The 20,022-nt window shown below is 41.2% G+C and overlaps 1 protein-coding gene across 2 annotated transcripts in view; it reads right to left on the reverse strand.

The window, feature by feature from the left end:
- Positions 1–1,699: 1,699 nt before the first annotated feature.
- The window catches only part of ENOPH1 (enolase-phosphatase 1), a 35,785-nt gene continuing 17,462 nt past the window's right edge, over positions 1,700–20,022 (reverse strand). For both annotated transcript variants that reach the window (XM_082463203.1, XM_082463204.1), the window contains exons 2-6: positions 14,234–14,335; positions 12,584–12,786; positions 10,373–10,505; positions 8,299–8,422; positions 1,700–2,821 (exon numbers count right to left, since the gene is read on the reverse strand). In XM_082463203.1, the coding sequence (XP_082319329.1) occupies positions 2,682–2,821; positions 8,299–8,422; positions 10,373–10,505; positions 12,584–12,786; positions 14,234–14,335 (702 nt within the window). In that variant the 3' untranslated portion in view covers positions 1,700–2,681. The remainder of the gene's footprint in view (positions 2,822–8,298; positions 8,423–10,372; positions 10,506–12,583; positions 12,787–14,233; positions 14,336–20,022) is intronic.

Raw genomic sequence — 20,022 nt, forward strand, 5'->3', positions numbered from 1 at the left:
CATGACCAGCCTACTTTATGACTCAAGTTCTTCCTAAGATCCTTTTCCATCACGTTAATTATGAATGCGTTTCCTAAGACCTCAGAAATATTCCACTCACCTTCTTTTTTCCCTTCCTTCACACCCCACTCTGAGAAACTGAATCTGATATTACAACTTTCCCTTAATTTTTTAATCTATTTCCATCTTCAGCTACTCAGTATAAACTACACAGTTTTTCTGGTACCCTTTTTATCATGGATAGTAAATGTCTCTTGCTGTAGACTGAATGTTAGTGTCCCCCCAAGGTGATGTATGGGTGGTGGGGGCCTTTGGGAGGCCTTTGGGGCCATGAATGGGATTCGTGTCCGTATAAAAGAGGCCCAAGAAAGCTGCTTTACCCCTTCTGCCATGTGAGGTTACTGTGAAAAAGACAGCCATGTGTGAGGAAACAGGCTCTCACCAGACACTGAATCTGCCAGCACCTTGATCTTGGACTTCCCGGCCTCCAGGACTGTGAAAAATAAAGTTTTGTTGTTTGTAAGCCACGTGGTGTCTGGAATTCTGTTACAGCAGCCTAGATGGACTAAGATACTCCTCCAGTTCAATTCTCTGTTGGCCAGATACTGAGCATGCTCCTTTTCCTTTAATTCCTTTCTCATCTAGTCCCCGGTGCATAATTTTCTTTCTTTCCTTCCTTAATTTTCCAATTGTTCATTTACTATCATTAAGAGACCCCTTTTCTTTCGCCTTCTCATAAACTTTTTCAGAAACTATATGAAGTTCATCCTTTAATTACCATTTGTGGCTTTCCCATCACTTACAAATTACTCCCATTTCTAAGATTTACTTAAATTCATTCCCCTTTCACTACTCTTCTGTATCTTCATAGTCCTTAGATTTCTTAATTAGCTACTAGAAGATAAAAACTGTCAACATAAAATCTTTTATATTCCCTGTCCTCTCATAGTTGCAAGGCTACTTCCTTTTCCTTATTCAAAGCATCCCCAAAATTATTCCTCCAGGATTCATTAGTTTTTCTTGATTAACTAGGAGAATAATTGCCTACTTCAAGCATTATCTTATATACCTCAAATATAAGATTCTCAAAAATCTAAGAAATCTACTCATATCTTGAATGTTTACTATCCAAATGAAATAATAACCACTAAGGTTAGCCATATATGTATATATAACTCAAATGATAGTCAGTGATTTTCTACTGGCATTCCATTAAAACACACACATATCACAAATACACACAAGATTAAGGCAAAAAACTAAACTAAAATTCTTATTTGTCCAATCTGTCTTCAGTTTCTCTTCTACTTATGGCAGTAAGCAAACCTACATAAAACTGAGAGAAGGAACTTCCCTGGTGAAGCAGTGATTAAGAATCCGCCTGCCAACGCAGGGGACACAGGTTCCATCCCTGGCCCGGGAAGATCCCACATGCCGCAGAGCAACTAAGCCCGTGCGCCACAACTACTGAGCCTGCGCTCTAGAGCCCTCGAGCCACAACTACTGAGCCCGCGAGCCACAACTACTGAAGCCCACGTGCCGCAACGAGAGGCCACCGCAATGTGAAGCCTGCACACCGCAACAAAGAGTAGACCCCGCTTGCTGCAACTAGAGGAAGCCCGCGTGCAGCAAAAGACCCTACGCAGCCAAAAATAAATAAATATAATAAATAAATTTATTTTTAAAAAAAACAACTGAGTAAAGAAGAAAACGTTTTTATTAATTACCACATGAAATTGACATGACATCCTATTAGGCTGAACTAGGATAAATAACGCTGTTATAAAATTTACATTTCTCACATCCATTTCAGAAGAAAATATTAGATATTAGGGCTCTTCTAGGTCTTATGGACAAATTTCAGCAAACCTTTTGTTTTTTAATAGTAAACAGCAATTAACGTATGTTCTCAAACTGTGCTAAGAAGTAGTTAGCAAGGTTAACTCTGAAATCTATGATAACTGTCAGGATTAGGACTGTTTTGTTAAACATTAGGAAGCACACTTCTATTTTAGCTGTTACATTAGTGCATCTTTTTCACTGGTAAGGCAACTGCTTGCTGCGGGTACCACAATGATTAGCAAGTTTCTTAAGTAACAGATATATGATTAATCAAGACTCAAATGAGTTTCCTTTCCCAACTTTGCTCTCTTTCAGAGCAGAAACAAATAGCTTTGTCATTTGTAAATAGGGAGGTTAATAGCTTGAAATTCAGTTGCTGTAATATTCTAACTCACAATTTAAAAGGGGAGTAGATTATTACTAGGAATGTCTTTGAAATACTTCTAGTTTTTAAAATAACCAGGCTTCTGAGTAACTTCTCACACCTACCTTTCTATTTTGGTACATGACTTGATAAACATAACACATTTGACCTGTATAGTAGTAATTTCTTCTATCAACTATATTTCGCCCTCAATAATGGTTATAGAGCTGTGGTTTCAAACAATTTCTACATATAAAGCATCATCTTTAAATAAGTTTCCTTTTCACTGAACTGAGATTCTTTTTCTCATTTAACGTGCTTGTGAAAGGTAATTTGAACATACACACACTTACATACCTTATGTATGTGTATATATGTATTTTTTAAGTAAGAAGTTACTTTTACCATTAGAATAAAACTAGACTACAGGGGACAACTCTGTGAAGACAGTTTGGTCTTCCTTGGAACTCCTCCTCTAGGCTGAGGAAGGCAGGTACAGTTCACTGAAGGACGTGATGAGGCTGAAGTAAGTCTTCTCATCATCTGTTAACCCCGCGTTGCCAGGTCTCACCACCACAGCTACGTGCACGTCAGCTTCCTCAGCAGCGCTGGCCTCTGCGAAAATCCAAATATGTGTCAGAAATGGCAGAACATGATGTTTGGGATTTGCTTCAAAATAATCAGAGGGATGTGGGAATGTAAGAAATAAGTCTGGTCCAGATTTGATAACTGTGGAAGCGAAAAGACATATTCTTTTATATAATTTTTAATTTTTCCATAAAAATTTTTTTCAGATGCGTAACTAACTGTACTGACAGACTAGGAGGACAGTGTGTCCTGGACTTCTAAGCTTTATTAAGTACTTACGAATGCACAAAGACAGAGCCGTGTCCACAGCTTTCCTCCATTCCCGCCCATCAGTCCTACAGAGAACTGAGCTGTTTCCCAAACGACAGGCTGTCAGGAATAATACCAACTAAGTAGATATGGGGCAAATGGAATCCCAGGATCTAACCAGGCTGAAATACCTACTCTCACACCTGGAGCCCAAACATGTCACAACCCTTGGCTAGACTGCCCATCTTTTTTGCCTGGCAAATTCCTACTCTTCAAAATTCAGCTCAAATATTCTATCTTCTAGAGCTACTACCAGCTGTATTAGAGCATCCTATGTGCTCCACTAACACCCTGTATTTAGTCCTATCAAGACAACATGATTTGACACGTTATTACCTGTTGTCTCTCTCCTCATTGGACTAAGAGTGTTTTAAGATCAGTGATTGCATGGAAGTAAAAACAGGACTAGTCAAATGAAACTAAGTAAGCTATGTGTTTGAGGGGATCTCTCTAATATGTCTTGGGTTACATACCCCTCCTCATTTTGTATCCATCTGAAAGATAATAGCTAATACCTTGTATTAATTTAGCACCTACTATGTGCCAGGTACTATGCTAGGACCAGAGATATGTGAACAAAACAAAGTTCCTGCTTTCCTGGAACTTCCATTCCCATCTAAATCTTCACAACAACCCTGAGGTTGTTAGTATTACTATCTCCATTCTACAGACACAGAAACTGAAACTGAGAGCTAGCAAGTGGTAGAGCTGAAATTTGAAATCATGTGTCAGACTCTGTGGTCTGTGCTCTAGAACGAGGGTCAGCAAATTATGGCCCACCGCCTGTTTTTGTAAACATGGTCTTATTGGAACATAGTCACACACACTCACTTATGTACTATCTGTGGCTGCTTTTGCATTACAAGGACCAGAGTTGAATAGTTACTATCTGGCCCTTTACAGCAGTGGTCCCCAACCTTTTTGGCACCAGGGACTGATTTCATGGACGACAATTTTTCCACGGACCGGGGTAGTGGCGGGGGGACGGTTCAGGCGGTAATGGGAGCGATGGGGGGCGGTAGATGACGCTTCGTTCGCTCGTCCACCACTCGCCTCCTGCTGTGCGGCCTGCCTCCTAACAGGGGGTTGGGGACCCCTGCTTTACCAAACAATTTTGTCAACTCCTGCTCTATAGCATTGCTGTTCTGAGTGTAGTCCCTGGACCAGCAGTGTGGAAATCACGTGGAAGCCTGTTACAAATACAGAATGTCAGGTTCCCCAATGTGCAACTACTGAATTAGGACCTGCAACTTAACAAATGACTCCTCTGCACAGAGAGTAAGTTTTGATCAGAAACTTCAAGGAAGGAAAACTGGCAAGAAAGGAGGAATTGTAGGCAGACATAAAGTACATGTGCAAACAGTAGGAGGATGGACACAGGACACGGGTCTGTGGTCACAGAGATGGGGCATACTTGGGCAGATAGAGTAAAACTGGGGAAGAATCTGCAACACATTCTTTGCAATTCAGACCTGGTGTAATAAGAAACCCCAGTAGTTTCTCAACCTGTGGAAAACAGCCAGAGCAACGGAATGCATTAATTAAAGGGCAGCAGTACTAAGAAAGAGTAAATGGGGCAGAGCTGTCTCTTCCACCCACCCACCTCCTATGAAAGGACTGTCACCTCCCAGAGCAAAAACAGTGCTCCACAATCCCCTCCTCAGGCAAATTCTGCAGATGCCATTCACTCCAGCAGCAAAGGCACTGCCTTCCACGCACCCCAAGTTCCCGGCCTGGCTGCCTCAAGCACAGTCCTCTGGACCAGGAACCCAGGATCTCAACCAAGTTGAGTCATCACGATCCATGTGGGACTTACTAGTTAGTGACCGTTCCACATTCGGCCTCTTACCAAGATCACCACGGGGCAAGTTTTTGTCCTTAAGCATCTATTTGCTCTTTTCATATATTATTGAGACACTTATCTAATAATACTTGTTGACTTCAAACCCTGGACCTCTTTTTTCTTTTCCTCCAAAGGGAAAAAGTCTTTCAGTTCTCTCTTTTATATTTGAGTATTATTTGGGATATCAACTTAGTCTTCCACTCTGCCTTGGCAATGGAAGTCTGGACACGTGCTACTAAAACACAGGATCAGAGACAATAGACAAGAGCAAGGCAGGCAGCCAGGTACCTGGCCCTGTCCCAGCTACAGGTGAGCCCAGGTCTGGTCCTACTGCCCAAGCAGGAGTGGGGCTGGCAGAAGATGAGGGGCAGGAATAAAACCTCCTTGCAGAGGACTCAAGGGAGAGACAACTTGGAGATTACCTCTAGTCTCTAAAGAGAATAGGAATAATTTCTAGGACTGCAACCTAAGGATATGGCTTAAGTGAAAAGAGAAAGACTTGAAATTATAGATGTACTATGATGGCAACTAGAAAAAAAATGTGGCTAAAGACAAGAATACGAAGAAACTGTAAGTGGTCTTCGGGCAGGGGTTACAATTATTAGCGGTAACCAAAAAGCAGAGAATAAGGTGAGGGTCTAGGGATCACAGGCTGAATCATGCATTCAATCCCAGAATGCTTGGGACAGGCTGACTTTGTGGGGAGCTCCGGCCACAAAGCAGATCTCTAATTCTAAGCCTGCAGACACTCACCGTTCAAAATGCTAGCGGAAGGGCTTCCCTGGTGGCGCAGTGGTTGAGAATCTGCCTGCCGATGTAGGGGACACGGGTTCGAGCCCTGGTCTGGGAAGATCCCACATGCCGTGGAGCAACTAGGCCCGTACACCACAACTACTGAGCCTGCGCGTCTGGAGCCTGTGCTCCGCAACAAGAGAGGCCACGACAGTGAGAGGCCCGCGCACCGCGATGAAGAGTAGAGTAGCCCCCGCTCGCCGCAACTAGAGGAAGCCCTCGCACAGAAACGAAGACCCAACACAGCCAAAAATAAATTAAATAAATACATAAATAAATTTATAAAAAAAAAAATGCTAGTGGAGTTAAATATAGGGCGAACCATGGATTTTCATCTCCAACAGCCCTGTTTATGTGAATGATTAAAGAAAAGCAATTCACAGGTTAAACCAGCTAAACTCACCAGAAAGAGGCCTATTTCCTTTGCATAAGGAGCAAAACAAAGCAAAAGGTCTTCAAATTATCATTCCTCACACCTTTATCTACACAGATAGTAAAGCGACCTCCCCAGCCCACCACTCAAAGCCCCAAAAAGCCATTCAAGGAAGAGGGTAAAATGTAGCTTTGAATCAGTAAATGGTTTATACACAGAAATATGACAGGCAAACATTTACAGTACGCTGACAGTTCAAAGCAGAGGCCAGGTGAAATGGCTTCTGGTACATAGGTGTAGCCTGGCCAGCTGGTTACACCGTGAACCTTGAAGCTGTGTGTCCACGCATCTGTCTCTCACCTTCAGTGCAGTTAGTCACGCAAATGCAAAGCTTTCCAGGATGCAGAAAAATAAGATGACAGTTTGTAGAACCCTTGCACTTTGAGGCTGACCCAAACCAGGACGTGCAGCAGGGGCAGGTCCCCGCTAAATCTACTGAGCTTTCAAAACTCAAAACAACAAACGGCTGTGATTTGCTACCATCTCCCTAGATCAAAAATTCCAGTCTAGATTCACCGAGGATTGAAATTTAACAAAGATATTGGCGGTTACTGAATGTCAACTGTACGTCAGGTAAAATTAAGCCTGTCTACCACTCTTTCTCTGGAAAACACATTATGACTTCTTGAAGGCATTAGATGGCCTATGCTGGTTAAGATTTTTTTTTTAAACTGCTTCACAAATTAGTATATATTTGCTTATATGCCTACAGATCGTACCTAACATGATAAACCAAAGCAGCAGACAAAGAATATACTCACACACGCTAGCACAGATAAGATGCCTTTGCCAGCAGCCTGGGTTTGCCTTTGGGCGACATCTCTGAAAAGTCCCAGTGAGCGGGGGTGACTCTAGTTCTGCGACAACGAACAGAAGGGCTGGAGGGAGGAATGTCAACTACAGACTGCTGAAGCTGCTTCCACGGGGGCCCAGGGGTCCCTCAGAGCCACCAGATAGGAGAGCGCCCCTGCCCTCCGCCCCTTTTCCCTAATTCCCTTCTTGAGCCTGGTGAAATAGATGTAGTGTATCAGAGCGGCTGCACAGTACACAAAGCCCTGTTCTATGGGTAAACGAAGGGTAAAACTTACGATCCAAGATGAGTGGAAGAAACACAAATAAGTAAAACTATCCTCCAACACAAGTGCAATTACAAATACACCAAAGTAGGACCCGGAGAGATGCACAGACTCTAAGGAAAATGACCACAAGATCAAAGGCTGCAGCCAGCTGGGGGAGTGTGGGAAAGCCTCGCCAGCCAGGGGCAGAGACCACCCACCTCCCCCAGCACCCCCCGACCTCTTCACCTGCTGCTGCTTGCTTCCTTCTTCACTACCAGTTCCTTCTGTAATTCTCTGGAGGACTCGTATTCTCACACAGGTAGATGCTTGAGCGTATGCTTTACGTTTGGTCAAAACTGCTCTCGAAATCACTTAAATTGCCAATAAAGTAGAGTATGTGCTGTTTCATACATTCACCCCTTACAGTGATAATGCATGGGCTAACGCACTGTATATAATATAAAGAGGGCCATGCTGGGTAAAAAAGACGCCGATCTTTAAACATGAGATCCGTGTGCAGTGAGGCTGAGGTTCACAACATGAGGGGCGCCTGGGGACTGAGCCCATCTGAGGGAAGGGAGAAATGAGGCTTCTCCTCGCCGAGGGGCAGCGCGCATCAGTCAGCAGGACAATGAGGCAAAATCGCTTCAGCTGCAGACTTCTCTCTCTCTCTCTCTCTCTCACTTTTTTTTGCCGAGGGTGTAGAGCTGATCTCACTGCTGTTAAGTACATTTGATGCAGGTCCACTGTGACTTGACTGTCCTGGACAAGCCACGCCCCTACCCTCATACCCCTGGCTGCATGCTCCTTCCCACCCTTACGGCTGGCTGCCTCTGTTGTTTCCCCATTTCATGTTAAAAGGAGAAGAATTCATCTTTCCAGTGCCACTTCCCCCAAGGATGGGTAGATGGAGAGGAAGGTGGGTTGGCCGGTCCACTCTTTCCTTTTATAAACCTGCTTCATTTTCCAGGGCTACCCACATAAATTTTCTTTACGAAGGCAAACCGTCTGCAGTGCCAGGCTCGGCTCCCACCCTGGAGTGTACAGTGCAAGAAGTCAGATTACTCACCTCGGGTAACGTCCGTCAGAAACAAGATGTTGTTGGTGGAGCACCCAATGCTGCTGGCGATCTTTCGATAACTCTCACTCTCCACTTTGTGTCCAATCTTGGTATCAAAGTGACCGTCCACAAGCTGGACACAGAGGAGGGGAAAGAACGATGCTACAAACACACATGTAACCCAGCCCCTCCGTCTCCCATCCCTGTTCTCTGAACTACTCGACAATCATAGCGACTTCATCCCCTCAACAAATATTCCCTGTGAGTCTACTTCATAGAGGACTTTACGGAAGCTACAAAAAGTAAATATAAACCAAGGTTTTATAGAAATAAACATTTGGAAAAAGAAAACTACCAATGCAATGTATATAAGGTCATTTTATAATCTTGGTTTTCTTTCATTAGCATTAATTTTATATCCAAAATCTTTTAAAATATATATGCCCTACTCCCTGTCCTTAAAACACTATATTCACTCAAACTACTTATTAGACTGGGTTTCACCCGATGAAAGGTTCTCAACTTTGTCCTTTTGATCCCAGAATGACCAGATTTCTCTAACCTGCCTAATTAGTAAGCTATTACTTTACTTTCAAGAAACCTTCATTTTCTAATTAAAACATTTTAAAATTCTACCCAAGAGCTCGTATATACCCTTGACATCTTAGAAATAACTGGGGTCAAATACATAACTTACTAATTTAACCAACAGTCATTAAAATAAGTTCACATTTAGGATCAGCTATTACGATGTGATCTTTCGAATATTTTCAGAACTTTTCACAAACTTAAAATAAGCCTAACAAAGATAAATTAAGGTTAATATTGTGATTACACAATATTAATATTGTGATTTTTAAAGTTAAGAATTGTTTTGCATATTTTCTTTCTCTCTCAAGTCTGCCTCACACTAAGCAAGTGTAGGATAAAGTTTTATTACTGAACTCGTAGGGTAATTACTGTGTCCTGTCTACTATCACCTTATTGTCTATTTCATCAGAGAGAGCGGAAAAGAAGCTTATATCTGTATTCAGAGGAGAATAGTTAACAAGCAATTAAAGGGTTTTACTACTGATTTAATATTTGACTTAGAACTAAGATGAAAAGCAGGAAAGTAAAAATGAGACTATGACAATCTCCAAAGTCAAAGTGTTCTCTGCACATGGTAGAGGGTCAATAAATATTTATTTTAAAAAAATAGTTGGCTGAGTAAACCATTCTGTATCACTAATTTCAGCCTGTATTCAGTTAGTCAGCATTTCTTTTTAAAGTCCTAAATGTAGTCCCTCTTTCCAATGACTACCCTGTCTTCCAGGGGACGTAGGGACTGTGGGACAGAAAAGCTAGCAGGACTTTTCTCAGGTACAAGGACTGTTAATAGGAGGCCTTAAGTAATCACCGTGTAATAACATGCCCAGTTCTCTTACGGCAGAATGCTGATTCTGCTAAAATAAAATCTGTCTCTCTCCAAAGTACCAGAAACAAATGAATCCACCATGTACTCTCCTGCATTCAAGAAGTCTGTGTGCCCTTTTGTGAGGGATAGTGGCATGCGCCACTCTTTCACATCTTACCTGATACTTTAAACAACCAAAAGAAGCCATTAGTTTCCTTTCCTTTGGGTTGATGATTTTCTAATACTGACAAGATAGCTGATTTACAAGCTAGCTTAGGTCTTATTTATCTGTGAGAGATATATATATGGTTCTAATACTACTGTCATCAGAATCACTTAGGGTAGATATTTGAAAACGCAGATTCCCAACCATAGCCCAGACCTGCTGATATAGATTTGCCAGGAAACGGGGCCCAGGGAATCTACATTTTTAACAAACTCCCCAGGTGATCCTTATGCACAGCAAAGTTTAAGAACCTCTGATGCAAAGATTGGTACCACAGCTACATTTCACCCTTCCACAATGTATTCCCCAGTTTTTCCACTTCTTTTTTACAACCTGCATAGATGCTATGTATCTATGTAAATGCAATTATCTGAATGCTGCTTAGCTTATAACTGTAGCACTCACAGTCACTGTTTTATGCTTTGATGGTGTCAAAAAAACAAAGTAATCGGGTAACCTACCTCAAGAATATCTCCCTCTGTAGAATGCCCAAATAACAGTTTCTGTGCCTCTACACTCCCTGAAGAATAGATATACACCTTCATTCCAGCCTCTCTCCATTTCCTGACTGCTGGAACCACATCTTCAAAGAACCTAGAGAGAAGACCACCAAGTTGAAATGAAGGAACACGTTACCCAGCCAAATGAAAACCAGTCAGATAGCTGCCACAAGTTTCTCTATTTGTGTCCAAATGGTAGCCAGGAAAAGCACCTCCATGAGACTGTGAACTCCTGCAGATCTAATGAGCGTGTCCCCAGAGTTCCAGGGTCACAGTAGATTAGAAGCAGTAATTTAGGTCGAGGGGAGAAGAGTTTTTGACAGACAGCCACACTAAGGACAGTAAAAAGTGATTACAGATAAAGAGATAAAATAAGAAACGGATTTTTTTTAAAAATTGAAGTATAGTTGATTTACAATGTTGTGTTAGTTTCTGGTGTACAGGAAAGTGATTCAGTCATATATATATTTATATATAAATATATATATAAATATATATATATATATAAAAATATATATATATATTCTTTTTCAGATTCTTTTCCATTATAGTTTATCACAAGATATTGAACACAGTTCCCTGAGAAAGGGATTTTTTGAATTCCCAAGAAATTCAAAAAAGCAAACAACAATACTAGTGTACTGTTGTGTGCCTTTGATATAATTCATGATGAGAAAAGGTTCAATTATGTCCAGTGTGCCTTAAGAGAGCATGGAAATGCTTTTAGAAAGATCTACACCCAAACAATTAAAAAAATGTTTGGAGGCTCAAAGCTATTAATCTTTGATTAGCTAGAAAACAGAACTACATTTCTTGAGAAGTAAGAAAACCTTAGGTTTTACTATACAGAAAAAAAATTATGTAACAAATCAGTTAACAGACATGTACCATTTCACATTAGCTAATCAGCAATGATTCTCGACAGTCTTGTTCACCAGTTCTACAGTGGACAACATCACAGGAGATGGGTGAAAAGAGAAGTACAAGAAACTTGGGATGTGGAACCAGTCATCTATAAAAGATTAACTGGAAAATGTCAGAGAAGTCTTCTACTGGATGAAACAATATTGAACAAATTGAAGAAAAGGGATTAGCTACTAGTTCAAAACCAGCAGTGAGTTACTTTGTATGTTACTTTGCACTCAGAGACAGGATTAGTCTATGTTGAATTTGCAGATTGTTATTGCTCCAAAGCAGGGCTGAGAAGTCAAAGATGATTTACTGCAAGTCCTTGGTTTTATAATTAAGGAACTAAGACCAGGAGAAGGATGGGCTAACTCCTGTGAGCAGCACTCCTGACTCCAGTGCTTTGAGTGTTTTACCAGGTGAACTAACTGGTATTTATTTCCACATCACTGGCTTATCCTGAAATTCTAAAGCATCCTTAAAAGGTGCAAGCCCCTTGTAAAGTACATAAAGGAATGGCATCTCGGTTGACAGAAAAACGAAAGAAATATAGGCAGCTAGCAACAGTCTTGGATCTTAGGGTTTACATCAGGCAATGCCCTGAAATCCTTAGTGGCAGCAACTTATTAAGATTTCTTAATATAGCAATATGGGACTCACGAGTCTCCTTCGGCAGGAGTGCTCTCAGGAAGTCCACAATCAAGACTCCGAGGTCTGCAAGCTGCTGTAAGAGCACAGAACAGAGTGGCACTGCTGACACTGAGTAACCCCACGGTGACGGGCTGCATAATTTTATAGCATTCTTACTCCTCTAACAGAGCAGAAAGCAGGTAATCTAACTAACAATCCTGGGAAGCAGCCCAACCGTGCTGTCACTCATACGCCAAGGATCAGACATGACTTAGTTCAAGGAAGTCGCCATTTTCTAAGAAGCTGGTTTTTTTGTGTGTGGGGTTTTTGTTTGTTTGTTTTTTAATTGGAGTATAGTTGATTTACATCTAGGAAGCTGTTTTAGACTTGGGTTAAAAGTCTCCAACCATCACACAAAGCCAGACACGGGCCTGGGGGATTTATCTGGGTGAAATGCTTTATCCCAGCTTTGAAAAAACAAAACAAAATAGAACACTCCCTTGTCGCAATCAAAAGAATGTTGATCTTATCTACTTTGCAAATCATGCAACTTACACTGGAGAGAGAGGACTAGTGGAAAATGTATTTGCTTTGGTGGCTAGTGAAGTGTTTAGAGTCACTTGAGGAGCTACATACTCTGCTTTCATGCTCCCAGCTTTGAATGCCGCCCTCCACATGTGGCCCTGCAGCTGTTTCAGCGCCGTGGTCTTCCGGTCCAGAGACATCTGCCAGCACACGTTATCCACCACGGCCTGGATCACCCGCTGCAGGTCATCCGCCCCATTCCCGGATGCTGCTGGGATCGGAACAGCCCCAGCCAGGTGGGAGTCCTCTTCAGCCTTTAAATCAGAAACAACACAAAGTTTGTTTCTTACTCATTTTTAAAAAGATCCCTTAAATGATACCTGAAAACTAGCAGACCAACTTTCTCCAACTACCATTAGCACCGAGCCCTGTTAAAAATTAAAGTATCCTACGCTTTGGGACTGATATGAATGATTCCTAAAAAAAACTGGATTATAATGAATAAATTTACAACCCCTTTCCTGTATCACTAAAGCTGAAACTTAAACCAAGAGGCATGTTGTGTGTGAGAAAAGAGATAGCACAAAATGATAAAATGTTATAATAAGACCTGGTTTGTTGATTCACTTACTAGGATCAACAAACCAGGACTTCAATTATATCAGATCATTTTCTCTGTACTATAACTAACTGAGGAAGAAATAAAGAAAATCTCAGTGAAATTAGTTTATGCCTGGAATTCAATGAAAAGAAGCTAGTGAAGCAATGTCTGGGGTTGGTTTACATTCAGTCTCCTGCAATCTCCCACATCCTGCAAAACCCTAATAGCTATTTAGAAGCTGGTTAGCCTGTGACAAGGCGTATGTCCAATCCCTAAAGACTCAATGATTTATACGCTACAATGAGGGAATATGTATGTATGTTTCAACAACAGGTGTTGAGACAACAAAAAAAGGTAAAGAAGGGAGTGTTTCAGACTAACCCTGAGTTATCTAGAAAATTCAACAAACCCAAATGCCCCACGCCTCAAAGGATATGACTCTCTTTCCAATCCTAACTCCTAACATTATAGAATTTACAGAAAGCCTTCCACGTTGCCCAATGTAGAAAATTAACTCAAAAAGAGCCAGAGAGTTAGCTCTGCACAGCATGTAAGACCTTTGCCAATGAAGCAATTTTAATAAGAAAAACAACAGATCGGGAGTTCCACAGCACACAGTGTGGAAGGAGAAAGACTGAAAACTGGGGAGGGATCAAAGCAGAACAAAGTACACGTAACGAAGGCGAAGGCGGGTATGAAGGCTGGGCTGAATGTGAGCTGGGGAGAGAGGTGTGTGAGGGCCCAGGGACTCTGTGAAGGGGCAGCAGGGGCTCACGCCATGAGGAGGAGAGAGTGGAGAATGAGGTAATGAGGTGTTATCACTTGGAGGCATTAATGAAAAATGTGATGAGATGGCACAAGACCCTCTTGCATTCCAGCCACAAATGACTTAGTTTTATAAATACATGATATTTTATGCAACTGAAATAGCTCCAGAAAGAGGCAATTGTAGAGACAACAAACTGACATTTATGTCATTATTTCTGGCCTTTTAACTATGTACTGTGAATTCCTAAGCAGGCAAGTCACTACAACATCCGTGCCCTGTGAATCCAGAGTGCTTATTTTAAAATATGCTCAGAGAACATTCTAAGTCTTCAGGCATCCTCAGTTCTAACACCCTTGGGAATGTAGAAGCAATGGAATAGAAATATCCCAACCTGTTTCCTCAAAAGATTGACATCCTGCTGGCACTCCTCTTCTTCCCAATGTGTCTGCAGATACTCTTTAACATTTTCTTTGATGTAAGGAAATAAAATGTCCTGGATAAAAGCGCAAAAGAAAAAAACAAGAATTAGCTTTAGTGGTTTGCATGAGATCAAGTTCTTCAACAATCTCACCTTAGCTAATTCCAGCAAATAAGACAACGAAAATTTCATTGAAAATATGAAAATTGGTACTCCGGATATAGGAGTTAGACGGAGACTGAGAAACAAACGAACTAGATCAAGAGTCAGCACCTACAGCCCGTGGGCTAAATCCAATCTTCTCCCATTTTTGTAAATGAAGTTTTATTGGAATGTGTCCACACTCATTTGTTTACAGGGTGTCTATGGCCACTTTGGGGCCACAATGCAGAGCTGAGTACTTGTAACCAAGACCATATAGCCCTCAAAGTCTCAACATTTAGTATTCAGTCCTTTACAGAAAAAGTTTGCTGACTCAAACCAGATGGCTAGACTATACATCCTTGAGGGTTGGGATCAAGTACACCCTGCTCACAGCTACATCCCCACTGCACACCACAGTACTTGCGACATGCACGTAACTCAAATATCTGCTGACAGAATGATGTCCACGTATGACAAATGTTTTTTTTGTTGTTGTTGTTTTTTAAATTAATTTATTTCTTTATTTTTGGCTGTGTTGGGTCTTCGCTGCTGCGTGTGGGCTTTCTCTAGTTGCGGTGACCGGGGGCTACTCTTCGTTGCGGTGCACGGGCTTCTCATTGTGGTGGCTTCTCTTGCTGTGGAGCACAGGCTCTAGAAGTGCGGGCTTCAGTAGTTGTGGCATGCGGGCTCAGTAGTTGTGGCTCACAGGATCTAGAGCACAGGCTCAGTAGTTGTGGCACATGGGCTTCGTTGCTCGGCGGCACGTGGGATCTTCCTGGACCAGGGCTCGAACCCGTGTCCCCTGCATTGGCAGGCGGATTCTTAACCACTGAGCCACCAGGGAAGTCCACAAATGTTTTAAAAAAACACCTGATCACCATGATTCTTTCTTGGAAATCAGAATACCTACAGAATTACCCTATGAATTCTGATGGGCAAAACAATTCAGAAATAAATAACCTGTCAGTAATCCATTCATTGGGAACATGATTTTTCTTAGGTCAAAATTTTTACATTTACTTGCAATTGTAGTGTATGTAGTTGTAATTGTAATTGTAATTGTAGTTGTAGTTGTAATTACATACAATTGTATGTAATGCAATCGTAGTGTATGTATCTTTTCAAATCCAATTTGACACATTCAGGAAAATATTAGTGTCTACTATATACTAAGATATGCTAATGCGGCATGGAGAAGGGGATTGAAAAGATAAACAAGTCACAATCCCTTTTCTCAAAAAGCTTCTGAAGAATCTAGTCGGGGGGGGATGGGGGATGGAAGGTAAACAGAGAACTGTAACGTGGTGCAAGGGGTGAGACAGAGTATCAGCAGAATGCTGCACAGATGCAGGGCGTAACGGCCCTGCAACAGTCTTAGCAATAATCAGTCTGAAAAAACAGAAAATAAATATATGCTATGGATATAGACACCAGGTATACAATTCAGAGAAGGACTTACACTTTAAGGGAAAGTCTATAATCAAGTGGAATCCAAGAAGTCTGTTTATTTAAATTGATTCACTCATTTATTTATTCAAATATGCACCAAATGCCCAGTACAGGGCAGGCCCTTGTGGCAAGGGCTGAGGACGTAATTGTGAGCAAAACCCATACATGATCCCTAATCTCAAGGAGCCAAGTAGCAGAAACAGACATTAAAGTTAAGGTGGTACTTTAATAAATGGTACAGACGAGAGGTACACAGTACTACTAGGGCATAAAATAGGAAAGTTTGACCTAGTGAGGGAGGTCAGGGAAGGCTTCGCTGGAGAAGTGACAACAGAACTGAGATCTAAAGCAATGATTCTGAAAGTGAGATTCAGGACCCCCGAGGTCCTGAGACCCTTTTAGAGGGCTCCACGAGGTCAAACTATTTTCAAAAAAATACTAAGATGTTATTTGCCTTTTTCACTTTCATTCTTTCAGGAGTGTACAATAGTTTTCCAGAGGCTACACAGGTGTGATATCACAACAGACCCAATGCAGATATGAGAATCCAGCCATCTTCCTAGCCCGTTTATAAAATGTAAAACATTGTCTAAAACAGTCTTCTAACCATGTTTTCCAAAACAAACAAAATATTCTTCATAAAAATATATTATTTATTAATGTTAACAAAGTAATAGGGTTTATTGTTTAAAATGAATAAATATTTTTAAATTTCTCAGTTTTAATTGCTAATGTGGTAAATGTTGATCAATATAACCCACATAGGGCTTCCCTGGTGGCGCAGTGGTTAAGAACCTGCCTGCCAATGCAGGAGACACGGGTTTGAGCCCTGATCCTTGAAGATCCCACATGCCGCGGAGCAACTAAGCCCGTGCGCCACGACTACTGAGCCTGCGCTCTACAGCCCGCGAGCCACAACTACTGAGCCCACGTGCCACAACTACTGAAGCCCTCGTGCTTAGAGCCCAAGCTCCGCAACAAGAGAAGCCACCGCAATGAGAAGCCTGCATACCACAACGAAGAGTAGCCCCCACTCGCCGCAACTAGAGAAAGCCCGTGCGCAGCAACGAAGACCCAATGCAGCCAAAAATAAATAAATAAATTTATTTAAAAAAAAAAAAATATATATATATATATATAATCCACATAAACAAAAGTTCTTTGGGTCCTCAGAAATTTTTAAGCGTGTAAAGGAATCCTGAGAATAAGAAGTCTGAGAACCACCAAAGGTGGAAAGGACTAACCTGGAGAAGACTAGCAGAGAGAATGTTCCACACAGAGAGAACAGTGTGGGTAGGGAAAGACTCCCGTAGTGTGCAAAAGGCCCTGGAGACAAGCAATCCTCCTCCCTGCAGAGAGGGCTCACCAAATGTAAAAATAAGAATGGGCTCCAATTCACGAAGCGCCAGCATGTGTTACCGCAGGGTCATTTGTGCCAAACGGCACACCCGGCTTCTTCTGGTTAGTACTAACCAGTAGCAGCCCACCACCCAGCTTTGCGCTGAAAACCACTGATCTGTGTCTTCTCCCTCTCTTCCCTTTCCGCTTCCTCCTTATTACAAGCTTCTGCATCATAAGATTTTCTTAACTACTACTACCAGAGAGTGAACAAGGGCAAAAAGAGAAGAAAGAAGCTGGCAAAGGGGAGGGGGTGGGGGGGATGGGCCAAATAGGTGAAGGGGGTTAAGAGGTACAAACTTCCAGTTATAAAATAAATAAGTCATAGGGATGCAATGTACAGCATAGGGAATATAGTCAATAATACTGTAATAACTTTGTACGGTGACAGATGGAAACTAGACTTATCCTGGTGATCATTTTGCAGTGTATAAAAATATCAAATCACTATGTTGTATACCTGAAACTAATTTAATATTTTAAGTCAGCGATTCTTCAATTAAAAAAAAAAAAAAGAGGAAGCTGACAGAAAACTTTTTATTTTATTTCCTGCTAACAGGCCTGAGGGATGACATGGTTAGGACATAGTTAATAGATCATTATGAATAAAACCATGTTTTTTAGTGTGCATAGAATTTCCCTGACTTGAACAAAGGCTTGGTTCCATAATTAGAATTTTTTAACACTTCAGAAGACCCAATTCTAAGTTCAACTTAAATTACACTCCCAAATGAAAATATACAACACAAGAAAGATATTATGGATTTTTTTAAAATGGTAGGACCGAAGTGTTTACCTCCCTTCACAATACGTTTTTCAAATTTCACCTGCCCCAGTAAAAATAAAGAAGTCATTCAATTTTGCTTGTTCTCATGGTGCATTCCAGTAAGTAATGGATCACTCAGCAGATTCAGAACAGTGTGATCAGGCAAAATTTTCAGCATACTTGACACAAAAGCTTTGTTTAAGCTCAATAAAAACTCATTTTTGACCTTAAAGAAGGGAAATGAAGAGCTAAGATTGACAGCTTTCCTTTTCTGCAAGAGATTCCTTTTACTGGGCTGATATACTTCTGATTTTCTTGAAATACTCGGTTTTCTCAGCATGCCCCTCCTCATTCCTTGCTTTCTCCCACTTAGCATCTCTCCTGCACTCATGCACTGTGGCAGGACTGCAAACCCGCCCCCACTTGAGAGTGCTATCTGAGAAGATGCAGCAGAACCGAAGGCGCACATACACAGAGCTTCTTCTCCTAGGCAGACACACATGTGCAGAGAAGAAAGTAAAAAAAAAGTTTACTGTCCCACTGGGTATGCTGCAAAATAATTGGAAACAACCTAAATTGTCATCAGCTAGAGAATAAACGGGTATATTCATACTCTAAAACATTACATAGCAGTTAAAAATGAATGTACTAAAATTATATTTATCAACATGAATATAAACTCTAACATATGAATAAAACTCTAATACAAAATGGGATGTGCTCAGGGCCTCGGTTATAGCTGTAATGTTCTATTTCTTTAAGATCTGAAACAAACATAATATGAAGGTTTAATTAGCTTTGTGGTTGGTGCATAGTCATTACATTAATCTTTATCCTTGCTTGTTTTAAATGGGTTACAATTAAAAAACAAACAAGCCAACTTTGATCCCTCGTCCTACACCTTTCTCATTTGGTCCTTCTCCTCCAGCGTCCAGCCTCCATTACTCCCCAACTCCTAAGCAACTGGAATATTCCCCAGGGAAAACTTGGTCAGCTTCAGGGCCACCCAGTAACTGAAGAGCTAAAGTACTCAAAAAATTTCTAAACGCATGCAGTGCTGTATTATTTACTTTGTGCTTCACAAAGTCGAATTTCCTATATCCAGCTTTATTGGTACCAAGAACAATTCATGCAGAGCCTGTTAATCCTGAGAGCCCAGGTCCTTAATCTCTGTGGGAGAGCAGATAAAGAGGACAGACTACAGGCAGCATGCCAGGCTGGGGTCCCTACCTCTGTCTTCTACTAGCTGCGTTCAAGTAGCTTATCCTCTTTGAGGCTGTTTTCTCGTCTGCTAAACGGCAATGACAATACCACGCAAAGTCACTGCAGTCATTAGAGATAATCAGATGAAAGCATCCAGTACCTTACCACTAATTATATACTCCAGCACAAACATTTAAACTGGGCAAGGATCACCTTTACCCCAATTTAGTGATAAATAATTGCAGAGAAGTCCCCAGAGGATAAATCACAAAGACAACCAACTCATTCATTCAACATTTACTGAGGACCTATTGAGTGCCAGACATTTCTGATAACAGAGTTATAAACCAGAGACCCTCTCCTCAGAGAACGCACAGAAATAAAAGGTCAAGATTTCAAACAATTCTAAACTTTTAGGAAAAGCTTTAGAAATTAGAAATTACTTTAGAACTCCTGGTCATCCAATTTGCCTCTTTCCTCTATCCATAAAACTCCCCTCTGCACTAATACACAAAGGCAGGCAATGAAGCTTGAACTTAGTATAACTGGAATTGGCATGCTAGCAGATCGAACAGTCTATTTTAGTGCACAAGTGTTACTGCATAACATAAAAGTACATGGGGCAAATAACTAAATTGTGAAGATTTTATCCATTCTTTCAACATACTTATTGAGCATCTATCATGCAAAACAAATAAAATGCCTTCAAGTTGCTTATTTTTAAAAGCCAATAATTATATCATAGCCTGATATGTACTATGATACCAGATAAGAATGCTCTAAAAATAGACTTTTTAAAGTT

The sequence above is a fragment of the Balaenoptera physalus genome, assembly GCF_965194825.1.
Source record: "Balaenoptera physalus genome assembly, chromosome: 5".
Classification (NCBI taxonomy): Eukaryota; Metazoa; Chordata; class Mammalia; order Artiodactyla; family Balaenopteridae; genus Balaenoptera; species Balaenoptera physalus.